This window comes from Pimephales promelas, chromosome 8 (assembly GCF_988280905.1).
Source record: "Pimephales promelas chromosome 8, fPimPro1.hap1.1, whole genome shotgun sequence".
In the NCBI taxonomy this organism is placed as follows: domain Eukaryota; kingdom Metazoa; phylum Chordata; class Actinopteri; order Cypriniformes; family Leuciscidae; genus Pimephales; species Pimephales promelas.
Window position 1 is genome coordinate 30,132,314 of NC_142776.1, and position 11,795 is coordinate 30,144,108.

Consider the following 11,795-nt stretch of genomic DNA (forward strand, 5'->3'; position numbering starts at 1 on the left):
CTAAGGTGCTCAGATCTGCATAATAGTAGAGAGCGAGGCAGCTCAGCCTTGGCTCAGGAGGCGACTCATGAAAATTCAACAGGCATCTGCCTACTTCATCCTGAAAGCTGCAAACCAGATGCAGAATCAACGAGCTCGAGCAAAAATTAGCAGCACCAGATCGTTTAGACATTGATAAATAATTCACAGACAGTGAATCATCAGACTACGCTACAAAATGAACACACTTGGTACACTACCAGCTCCACTCAAGCAGCTCAGGCTGATATCTGGAGTTATGTGTAAACCACAATTGAAACATAGTAGTACACACATTGCACTTAAGGTATTACATACATTTTATTAGTTCATGCTAGTAACATGCTCTGTTTGAGCTTTTACACTTTATTCATATCTTAGGGCTTTACGATGCAGCTGGTATTGAGGATACAAATTCATTTGAATGAAACAGGTAGTGAATTTAGAGTAAATATCCTTGGTTTTGTTTATTACCCGATGTTTGAGAACTAGGGTTTTCATGGTGCTTCTCAGTATGGAACCGCACTCAATTTAACCTGATGGAGCTCTACACTTGCTACAAAACTCCTCTTCCTCATTATAATTAATCATATAAGCAGTCTTGTTTCCTTCAAAGAGCAACGCTCCTCTTGGAGACCTCCTATGGAATGTTCTTGAAACATGTATGGTGTGTAATTACTAAAAGGGTTTACTTCAGAGAAGATCAGGACAATTTCTAGCAAAAAACTCAACAGTCTAACTCGGAATTTATAAAATGATTTATCTGTGTAAAGCAAACTCTCTCATATGGGCAAGTTCTACACAAGTCCTATCTGTGTCCTACTCTCTAAAATTTCTATATGAACTGCAAGGCCTGTTTCATACCACAAGCATAATAGCAATGATGCAAACTCACAGCATTTCTGCACAGTAACAGAAATGCCAGAAGATTAAAGTACAACAACACAACCTTAAAAAGCAAAAAAATTAAACAATATAAGAAATATAACAAATCAGGTAGTGGATATATGACACAGGGACATTGAAATACAGTTAAAGGAGCATTTCACCCATTTCGACATTAATCTTTATTGAAAGTGGGTCATATATATGTAGTCGAAATGTAAAAAAAAAAATGAATTTGGTGCCCTCTGGACTGAGAAAAGACAGAAAATAACTTTAGGGACAACAACTCCCACAATGCACCACATTGCACTCCCACTAATCCAGAACAGCGCAAACATCAGAGAAAATTTCTAGTTAGTTGGCTGTGGCGAGCAGGGCGAGGCCGAGGGACGTGAGAGGACGGCGCGAGGACGGATTTTTACGTCATAAAAAGCGGGAGGTGGAACACTTAAATCCTTATTTCTCCCATCTCAGGGGAAAATAAGGGAATAAACCATGACCATTCAAAAATAAGACTGGGATTCTAAAGACACAAAGCTTAATGCAAATGGGTGACGTGTCCCTTTAAGTCCTGCATAAGAATTAGGGAGACCTCTGCTGGCCACCTAGAAGAGCTGAAGGTATAGTGTCATTCAGGACATATACAATAAAATGCAGTTTGTCTTTACAAATTTTAACTTAAAATTATATATCAAGCTTCAAAGCATTAACTTAACTTACAGGAGGGAGCATTCTGTGATACGACTGCAGATACACCGGCAAGCAAAGGGAGGCAGGGTCAACAACCAGCAACCAGCACATTTAGCATTAGGTTAACAGCTAACATGCATACATTAAATAATAATAGCAATGTCACACTTGTGGACAAGCCTTAAGCTACTGTTTTTCAAATAAGCCTGAAAAAAGGCCTTCCAGAAGGGCTTGCATAATACATGACATTTCTTAAAGATGGCCATGAATTGCAAAACTGTGTTCGAGTTCTCGGTTAATTAGCTAAATTCAGTTATTTTCTGTGAATCAGACAATTTTTAATCAATGACTTGCTTCATAAATATTTTAATATATTGTATATATATATAACATATTAGTAAAAATTGCTGTGTTTGGCTAGGTATTGCATATAAATTGAATTTTGCGAAAGAGAGAACTTGCTAGCAAACTTTACTAGCACAGAACCATGAATATGCATAACCTGCCAGTTCCTCAAGATTATTAGCTGCCCTGAATGTCCTCAAATGTTGCATAGGCTCCCATGCTAAATGAAATTGAAACTGATGGCGCATTTCTGGGGAAGCGTAGGTGCTATGTTTGGTAGGGGCCAATTTGGACAGAATTAATGGGGCAGAAAATAGAGTATGCAAAAAAAAAAAAAAAAAAAAAAAAAAAAAAAAAGCCTAGTTCTGATAATATTTGAGTTGGCATTGAAAAGGGCCACAAGAGCAAAGAATTGGTATTTGCATTTAGCAGACAACCCGAAACCCTGCACTGAAAGTCAAAACCTAGGAAAACCATTTGATCAATTTAATTGTTAATAAAGCATGATTCAAATTAAAGGTGCTATATGTAACTTTTCATCTAAAATGAATGCTTTTTTTATTGCCAGTGTGTGAAGGGGTTGTAATCACATATTACAATGATCCACTTGTTGGATTTTGCTATTATCTCTGAAGGCCAATTTTCTTATTCCTTTGTGAAGTCTCTAGGTCAAATTTTCTAGAAAATCCATCCGATCCAATCCGAGCTTCTCTCCTTTTTATATACAGTCTATGCGACGGCACTGCAGCTGATGACATGGAGTCTGATAACACCAGAAAACTCCTGCCTCCAGCACAACAAAGACTCAATACAAACTCCACATAAATATACAAAACTAAACAAAAATGTATCTGCTGAAGCTCGTCAGGCCAAACGTGAATCGGATCGACTTCGACGAAAACACGGATCAACATCGGCAGAGCATTTGAATTATGGAGAGTACCCCCATAATACCTCCGCTATTTTTATTGTGATAAATTACAAGTTTTGAAATATGCTGAAATAAATAATGGTAAACTGTAATGAAAGAGCAAGGTAAACTACAACATACATGAGACATGAAATGAACACAAAAGACTGTTCCAGGATAACAAAAAGTAGGTTGTAAATTTTATTTTATGTACTAGATCTACTGTCTAGGGTCACTCATCCCACTACTATCATATTGTTTACACACATTTTTAAACACGTTCAGTAATGTTACTTACTACGATCTTACTGTTACACTGCAATTGTCTAGTTCGCTAACCGTTTTCGCTATCATATTATACATTCATCTATGTTGACATTGCTGCCTGATTGTGAAAGATACACGAATAGTTAGTGAATTGCCTTGTGTTAGATAACACCCATAGACTGTAAAATAGAAAAACGCCACATGTCGTCGGCTAAATGCAGTCAATGTAATGTTATCATGGCACGAGCATGGAGCATTAGTTCAACGTCAAGCTGATAGTAGCCTATTGTAACAGTGGGAGTTTACATGAGTTTCCAGCATGTTGTGTGATGCTTTCTCCAGTGTGTTGAAAGTCTTCAGTGTGGCCGGAGTGTACCATGAGTGCCCGCTTTTGTTTTCGAGCATGCTCTAGTAAAACTTGGTTGCAATCTGAAACATCACCAATAGAGGCCGCTAAAAATATACATATTGCACCTTTAAGTTGATGGATAGCTCAGGCTATTATTTAAAGATGGTTAACATCAGCTTGAGACATAAATCAGAGAAGTGTGAGGTCTACCTTGCATGCACTCGATTCCGGCTTCATTAGCTGACTGACACTGCTAAACTGAAGCGCCTGGAACTACAATGACTGTCCATCAGTCATGCACTGCTCTCGCAAAACCAGGCTATATCTAATCATAACTCCCAGCTCAAGGCAACATTCACGCCATCAGTCTAATTAAAAAAGGCAGAGGAGGGCGACCGGCATTCAAAAGTCAAGCATGTAGGACATTTTGCTAGTAGCTGGACGAAGCACTCACGATTGGTTGATTTTCTTTTGTCGTGATGTGAACAGAAAGTTCACATAATGAAAAAACATTAATATGAAGGTTCAGCACTGCAAATGCCTATAAATGTGAAGTGTTTTCCTGTTAATCCCTTAAACTTTAAACCACCGCCCTGAGACAACACAGAGCCGTTCTGTATTTTTCTCATAAAATATATATATATATATATATATATATATATATATATATATATATTCCCCCGGTCTCTTAATGCATCTTCAGAAGGGTAAACAAGAGATAGCCTAATAATGTACAAAAAAGCTGAACATGAGGGATCAGCTCAGCTCATAGCCCAACAAATGTTTCAGTAAACAGAAATGTATTAGCATGTTTCATAAGCGGATTGTGTATCCAAAACAACACGTCAGACTAGACGGCCTTAAGGAAAGATTGTATAATTGGGCTAGTTTAAGGTCATGTCTACCAAACACCATTTTTATTTCTTAAAGATAGCCAAATTTGCAATAAATTGTATGAAAGTGACAAAACTATTACATTGTTACAAAAAATGATCTTTCAAATATAGATCTTTCTATTTATCAAAGAATCTTTAAAAAATCAAAGATTCCACAAATATATTTACAGTATATTAACATATAATGATGCTTAAGAATTAAGAATGCTTTAAATTCTAATCATATTTCACAATATAACAGTTTTTATTGTATGTTTTTATTGTATATTGTATGACCAACAACTTCAAACACAGAAATGGATCAGAATACCAAATTAACAACAGTTTCTGTACTAATTCCCTAAATTTGATACAAATTTTGACTGCTAATGCTTTCAAAACGGTTGCCATTTAGCATTAGCCTTTTTTATTTTTTTTATTTAATCAGTTTAAAGTTACAGGGGCCGTGCACATTAATAAACGCTTACGAAAATGTGCCAGTTTAGCCATCTTGGCTAATTTTCAACTGTAGTCACTGGGCAGATGTAATAACCGATAAAATACATTTAGACTATCAACAATACTTATACATACATTAAAACAAATTACATAGAAGCTCATAAAAATCATTTTAAAAAGCCTCGTGAAATAACACCATTCAAAATGAAAACTGACCACTTTTACTCTCTTAAAGCTACACTGTGTGATTTTTACCCCCATCTAGCGGTGAAAAGGTATATGACCATCCAGTGAACATTAGTTTCTGTTCCTCTCAATTCCGATTTCGTTTTAACTCCTACGGTGGCCAATGTAGTCCAAGATTAACATGGCTTCCAGTTCGACCTCGTCCATGAGTGTTAACTCAAACGTAAACGCGAAAGGCAAAGCTTGAATTAACGGGTATGTCCCTCTTTGGCTAATGTACTTTCAAGATGGAGGGACAACATGGCGACTGCCATTAGAACCCCTTACCTCTACTGTATCTATTTTCAATGGCATATTATACACTCACGAGAATACTTTATTACTTGAACGAAGTAAATATACATTAATGAGCAGCACATGAACTAAGTGTTTTTAGCTAAACTAAAAGAGTTACACAGTGTAGCTTTAACATTTATGTGTGTGTTAACGAACTCCACCTAGTCTGAACTGACCTCGCTTTTCCGCTTTCATCACCTGAAATTGAATACTTTATTCAGTAAGGATGCATTAAATTGATCAAAAGTGACAGTAATGACTTTTACATTGTTATAAAAAAAAATCTCATTTCAAATAAATGCCTTTCTTTTGAACTTTCTATCAGTCAGAAATTATGAAAATGCATGGTAAACAGGAATAAAGAACACGATTTAGCTTCACTTTAGCAACGCTGTCCATCATTGCAAATATTACTGTATTTTTACTATCACTGATACAGCTGTGCTAAGCTCATGAGGTAAAGGTGTTGTGTATGAACCACAAAGATGATAATGCTGAAGATAACTCAGAGGTGTTGCCACTGACAAGCTTGGAACAGTCATTCCCAGCAGGTTTCAAAAGACTGAATTCCTCTGTTTTACCCTGTCAAGCTCAAACACTTTGGATCCGCTGGAAGCTGACCTTCTGAAACAGACCATATCAACCCCTGCCTCCCGCAGGAGAGCTGAGCATGCTAATAAGCACAGAGCATTATGCCAATTAAAATCGGACAGTGACCTCAGCGAGCGCTAACAACCTATCATAGACAGATCTGGAGCTAATTGGCTTTAGGGGAGACAGTAGCTGGACACTTAAAAGGTGAGAGTGCCAATCAAAAACCCCAACCCTGTCACCAAAGACAATAAACACAGCAAATCCCCTCGGATCCCAGACTATATTATTGAGCTCGGAAAGCAGCCAAAGTACTGTGGAGCAGCACTAAAGACCTTTATCTGGATTTGAGGTGGAATGTACCTAAGAACAAAATCACCAACTGCAACCAAGCATTTTACAATTCAAAAGGGTCATGAAATGCAACGTTTTATGCACAAAAAAGAGTTTTTTCACTATCAGTGAAAAAAAAAAAAACCCACTCAATTTCAAGGGGCGTTATCTCTGGAATAAACGGAAGTCAATGCCCACTGCTGTGATCGAAGCATCGCACTGTATTCGCGCCCTCTACAGAAAGTTGTGCGTTTAGATATGGTGAGCGCTGTGATAGAGCCGTATATGCTTGAGCCCAAGTCAAATCCCGAGGCAGACAACATTTAAACAACAGGGCATATACTGATTTTTCAAGCAACACTCCAAAAATGATTCACTTGGTGTCTTAATTAGCGTTAAAAGCTGGTTTGACGTTTTTCACAAACACACTGTAAAACTGGGTCTACACTGGATGTTCTGGCATGAATCTCTAGATGGCGCTGGCTAATAGCTCGACAACACAATTTGGTAGCGATCACATCATTATCTACATAGTGCAGCTGATTGGTTGCTGTTGCATCATGGCCAATGCACTGCAGCTAATTTAAATACGGTATAGTGTTGCTGTTGCGCGTTTTCAGTAACACTCCACCTTCCCCAACAAATAAAAATTTCATGTTTATTATGTGCAGCATGTCTTACTTGTTCACAGCAATGTCTATGAATGTATTGGCAATAGCAAGTCACTGGCTCTGCAGCAGCAGATCTATTCCACTAAGACAAGATACATTAGCATTGCCATATCCATCATACTTATATCTATTATCATGCCAATCTCTTCGAGAGTTGTCATGATAGAAATGTACTTACCTGTGTTGCCTCCAAGGACAAACTGCTTGGCAGGCACTGTCATATCTTTCAATAAAATATGTTTTGAAAACACATTTGGAGGCATGTTGTGAATAATTAATCTTTTGTGAAATATGAAGAACAAATAAAAACATTGTCTTTCAGTCGCACAGGCACATCATAAAAAAACTAAACTTCAGCCATGCATTTATCATACTCAGGTCTTTAGGAAGGTTATGGAAGAACAGTTTCTTTACATCCACTGAGAGAACAACTTCTGAGTTTGACGGTCTTACGCTACTTCTTTATCCAACAATAAAGCTTCACAATTCTGGGGAAATTGAGATTCACTTTGTATATTTATTTTGTTTAAATTGAGATCATGAATCTACGATTCTGAATAGCTAAATAAAATAATGTAATTCTGAAAAATGTTAATTGCTGCAGTCTATTTAAAAATATGTATTTTTTATTGTATTTAAACTTATGTCATTTAACATAAATGTCAATTTTAAACAATTATTTAAAAATAATTGTTTGAATTAATGATTTAATCACTCACTCATGAAAACTTGTTTAGTTACTAGTTAGTTATTTTAATTAGGCTCTTAAATGAATGATTCAATGACAAATAAATTTTTTAACAGTCACTTGTCGCCAACTACTGGTGTAGTTTGAAGCGTCAAGCTATTTTGACCCGATTTCAAATCTGCGCGTTCCGAAGGGTGGAAAAAAATATTAAAGTGCAGTATGTTTTAATGTAGAGTCCCCAAATTAACATTTGAATTCTCAATTTCACGACCCCTTTAAAGTGTAATTTAGAAAACGAAACCAGCAAATCCGCCCTTTTCTGATCATTTAGTAATATATAGACGGTACACATGCAATGTTATGCACACAAACGCAAAACGGCACTAAAATAATGCAATAAAACATCTTTTACAACATAACATAAAATTTAAAAAATCCTAAAGTGCACAACTGGGAACAAAAAAAACTAAGAAAAAATAAGAAACATTATCTAAATAAATAATTTCATACATTTTTATGTAGGTCTAAGTGTCCAGGTATGATGTGGCGTCACAGTACTCATGAAATGAATACTAAAAGTAATAGCCCTGCAAATTTTAGACTTCCATACATGTAGGCATGATCTTGACCATTTTTTTCTGCAAATTACGTTCTCTACACTGTACCACCATCTAGTGGCAAGGGAAATACTGTACTGATTTCCAGAAGGCATGACCTGCTCTGACAGTTTCCACTGAGACAAGCTTAAGCCGACGTGGCAGTTTATGCAAACATCTAGATAGTTCACTCTCAAAAATGACAATTCCATTTTCTCAACCTCACATCTTTTGAAAGCCATTGGACTTCAGTGGAACACAAGAGGAGATGTCCAAGCTGCTCTATTCCATCTATTGAATGGTGACATCGGCTGTCAAGCTAGATTAAGTGTCTGTTTTCCTCACACAAAGCTATCACTTCAGCAGACTTGGAATACAGAGCACGAGTTGCATGGACTACTTTTATTATAATGTTTGTTTGTTTTTTGTCCTTTTGTAGCTTGTCATCCCCTGGTCCCCATTCACTTTGATTATATGGAAGAGTGTAGCACTGTAGCTCAGACATTCTGGAATTTTTCTCCTTTTGTGTTCCATGGAAGAAATAAAATAACATGGTTAAGATTAGAACAACATAAGGGCGAGTAAATGATGACAAATGTTCATTTTGGGTGAAGCAACCCTTTAATCTACAGTAGCTCTCTGGAAAAGTAGCATATCATTTAATTTATAATTTTCATGTCATGTCTCATTTTTCCCCTAAATATTATGGCAGTACCACAAAAGGGTGAAGTACCAGATGGTAAAAGCATTGCACTTAATGATTATTTTTTGTAAATGTCACAAAATCATCAGTTTTTTTTTTACTTGATACTGGTCATGGTATAATATATTCCAAACTTACTTCAGCAAATACCATGGCCATTAATACAGTCTAGCCTAACACCACCCTGCTAGCCTGGCATTCACGTCATAATTTGTGTCCCATTTCACCCACATTACTCACAGCCACATCACCATATGTTTCAATTGGCCCTGTGTTTAATGCAAAAGCATAAGAAAATGTGTTTCACATTTTCCTTTTTCTATTCTAAGATGCATGACAAATATCCAAGTGTCTGTCCAATAAGGTCTAAACTGGATAGGCAACTTAAAGTCACCATGAAATCAAAATGGACAATTTCAGTTTTTTTTAAAGGAATATTTCAGTATTTATCATAAAGGATTTTTTAAAAAACTTTAATCCAAAATAAATGAATAATGCATAATGAGATTGCTTTTTCATAAATTATCTTGGTTTGTTTAATTATTGGTACATGAGGGCAAAAAGTTTCAATGCATGCTCTTCATTTGAGAGTTGGTATCTGCCTTTATAAGTCCAAATTTGTTTCTCACTTTTGGTCTGGGATAAAATCCATTGATTTTTGGATACAATCTGATCGTATGTGCATTTTATAAATGAGGTTCATGCAGCTGGGTCAGGAAAGAGACAAATGCATCCAAAACAGAACATGATCGAGTGAATGCTAATGCTACTCCTACCGGCAAGTAACATTATGCAATAACTCCACCTTGTCCAAGTTATAAGAAGAACAAATAAGTAGAACATTGGTATGATTACACATATGGGAGCAGTGGGACGTTCCCAGTCATTATTGCATGCCAGTGAGTCCATTTGGCAATGACTGTCATGCTGCGCAAAATAAAACAGAGCGGTTACCTCAGCACTCAACTTAAATTTCCAATGCCCAACCTTATAATACTGATGTACAATTACTGCATAAATGCTGCGATGACTGTGCAGCCTTAGATCAGTGCAGCAATATTAATGACACCATTCAGGTAGTCTACTAGCACGACCTGTTCGGATACTACATGCTGATTGACATTGACATATTTTACATGCTGTAGTTCTTCCACTTTCTGCTGAGTAGGCCAAATTCAATCCATTCTCTTTTCAGAGTATGAGGTGTATCAAGAGTGTCTTAAATCTCTTTATCCTCCAATTTGTTCCACCATAAGGTCCGTGTTCACCTTCAGAGCTATGCACAGCACAGCATGTTATAATTTATTCTCTAGATACACTGAAAACTATATGATAGATTTAAGACATAATGTTAGGGAATGACCAGACGTTTATTGTTAAAGCAGATTTTGCTTTGCGTTGTGGCCATGAAGCCGACTGATGAAAACGCAGTGAGTCAGCCTTGAATGTTTACTGATGTGAATCATACATTTAAAATATGAATAGAATAACATAGCTACTTGAGGCTTTATTCTCATGAGCCTGTATGTCAAACCAAGAGAGAGAAATGTTTAGTAAGCTTTAAGTTTTGGACCAAACTCAGTCCATGAAGACCTAATAAAGAAACAAACCAAGCCAAACACCTTTCTAAAACTGCTGTTTTGCAAATTTAACAATAATACATTATGTAACACTATTACTCAAATAATTAAATGCACCATGGTAATACTATAGTAAGTTTTAAATAACCTTGGAGTATTATATGAATCATTCAGTATATCAATTCACCATGCTATTCCTGTAACATTTTATACCATTCCTGTACAATGACAGGTGGGTTTTTTGTATCATTATTTATTATTAAACAACAATAAAACAGGCAGCAAAGTCAGCAACTCCAAAAAGTCACAAAAGAAACGCCTTTTTACGTCATTACTTTAACGTCATTAAAGGAACAACTTAGAGAGAGGAGTTGTTTTTGATCTGATGACAGGTAGGGGTTGTAGGGCTGTAAGCGATAACGTGACGTCATCGACGTTTTTTTTCCGTTGGTTGGGGTCAAATAAAAAAAAAATTATATATATATATAATTTATTTGTATTGAGAACATTTCATAAACAATCACATATTCATTTTAAAGTGGATTTGATGTTTTGAAAACAAACGGCAGGTGAAGTTGCCTCTGAATCAGTGAATCAAGTGGGTACAGACCTGACTGGGGTCATCGTAAAAAACACCGACAGAAGACAGCTTCGGTCCGATACTGCAGCTCTCAGTAAAAGCAGCTCCGCTGTCCTTGTACGATCCCTTTCTGAACTTGTATGCAATCGTGATGTTTTTCACCGGAGGAGATCCAGTCCGAATCACGACTTCAGAAAAAAGTCCGGTGTAAAAAACGAAGCCCACCAGAGTTGAGATGAGACAGATGACCAAAATAAGAATCAGCAGTAAAATGACAAAGTCAGACATTTTTGCCCGGCTGTCAGAAAATCAAACACAGAAACGCTCAATGTGTACGAATAATTCTATTACTGTGATGGCACTCGATAAAACAATCCTTCAGTTTTCCTGTTTGTTTGCATGCGAGCCGCTCTGCAGATGTTACAGTATCGATGCTTCACTGCGAAGTATGTTTACACCCGTCTATTAGTTTTGTATTGACACAGCTGAGCGTTTGTTTATCCAATGCTCAGAAACATTAAACGCATTGCTTCCTGGTTGCATCATGTGACTGTGAGTCAGAGGGATGGCTTGGAACGAGCCAACCAAAAAGTACGAGTCAATCTCGCGAATCGGTTCTTTCGAACAGTTCGATTTTTAAAAAGACTCAAGTGATTCTTTTAAGGCTATGAACAGCCTTAAAAACTGTAAACTGACACATTTTGTTGTTTATACCATTTAAGGTTTATTATTA

At 36.6% G+C, this 11,795-nt stretch overlaps 1 protein-coding gene across 1 annotated transcript in view; it reads right to left on the minus strand.

Moving 5' to 3' along the window:
- tex264a (testis expressed 264, ER-phagy receptor a) overlaps positions 1-11,610 on the minus strand; it is a 60,221-nt gene extending 48,611 nt beyond the window's left edge. Inside the window, exon 1 of the mRNA XM_039689328.2 lies at positions 11,093-11,610. Within this exon, the coding sequence (XP_039545262.2) occupies positions 11,093-11,350 (258 nt within the window). The 5' untranslated portion in view covers positions 11,351-11,610. The remainder of the gene's footprint in view (positions 1-11,092) is intronic.
- Positions 11,611-11,795: the final 185 nt, after the last annotated feature.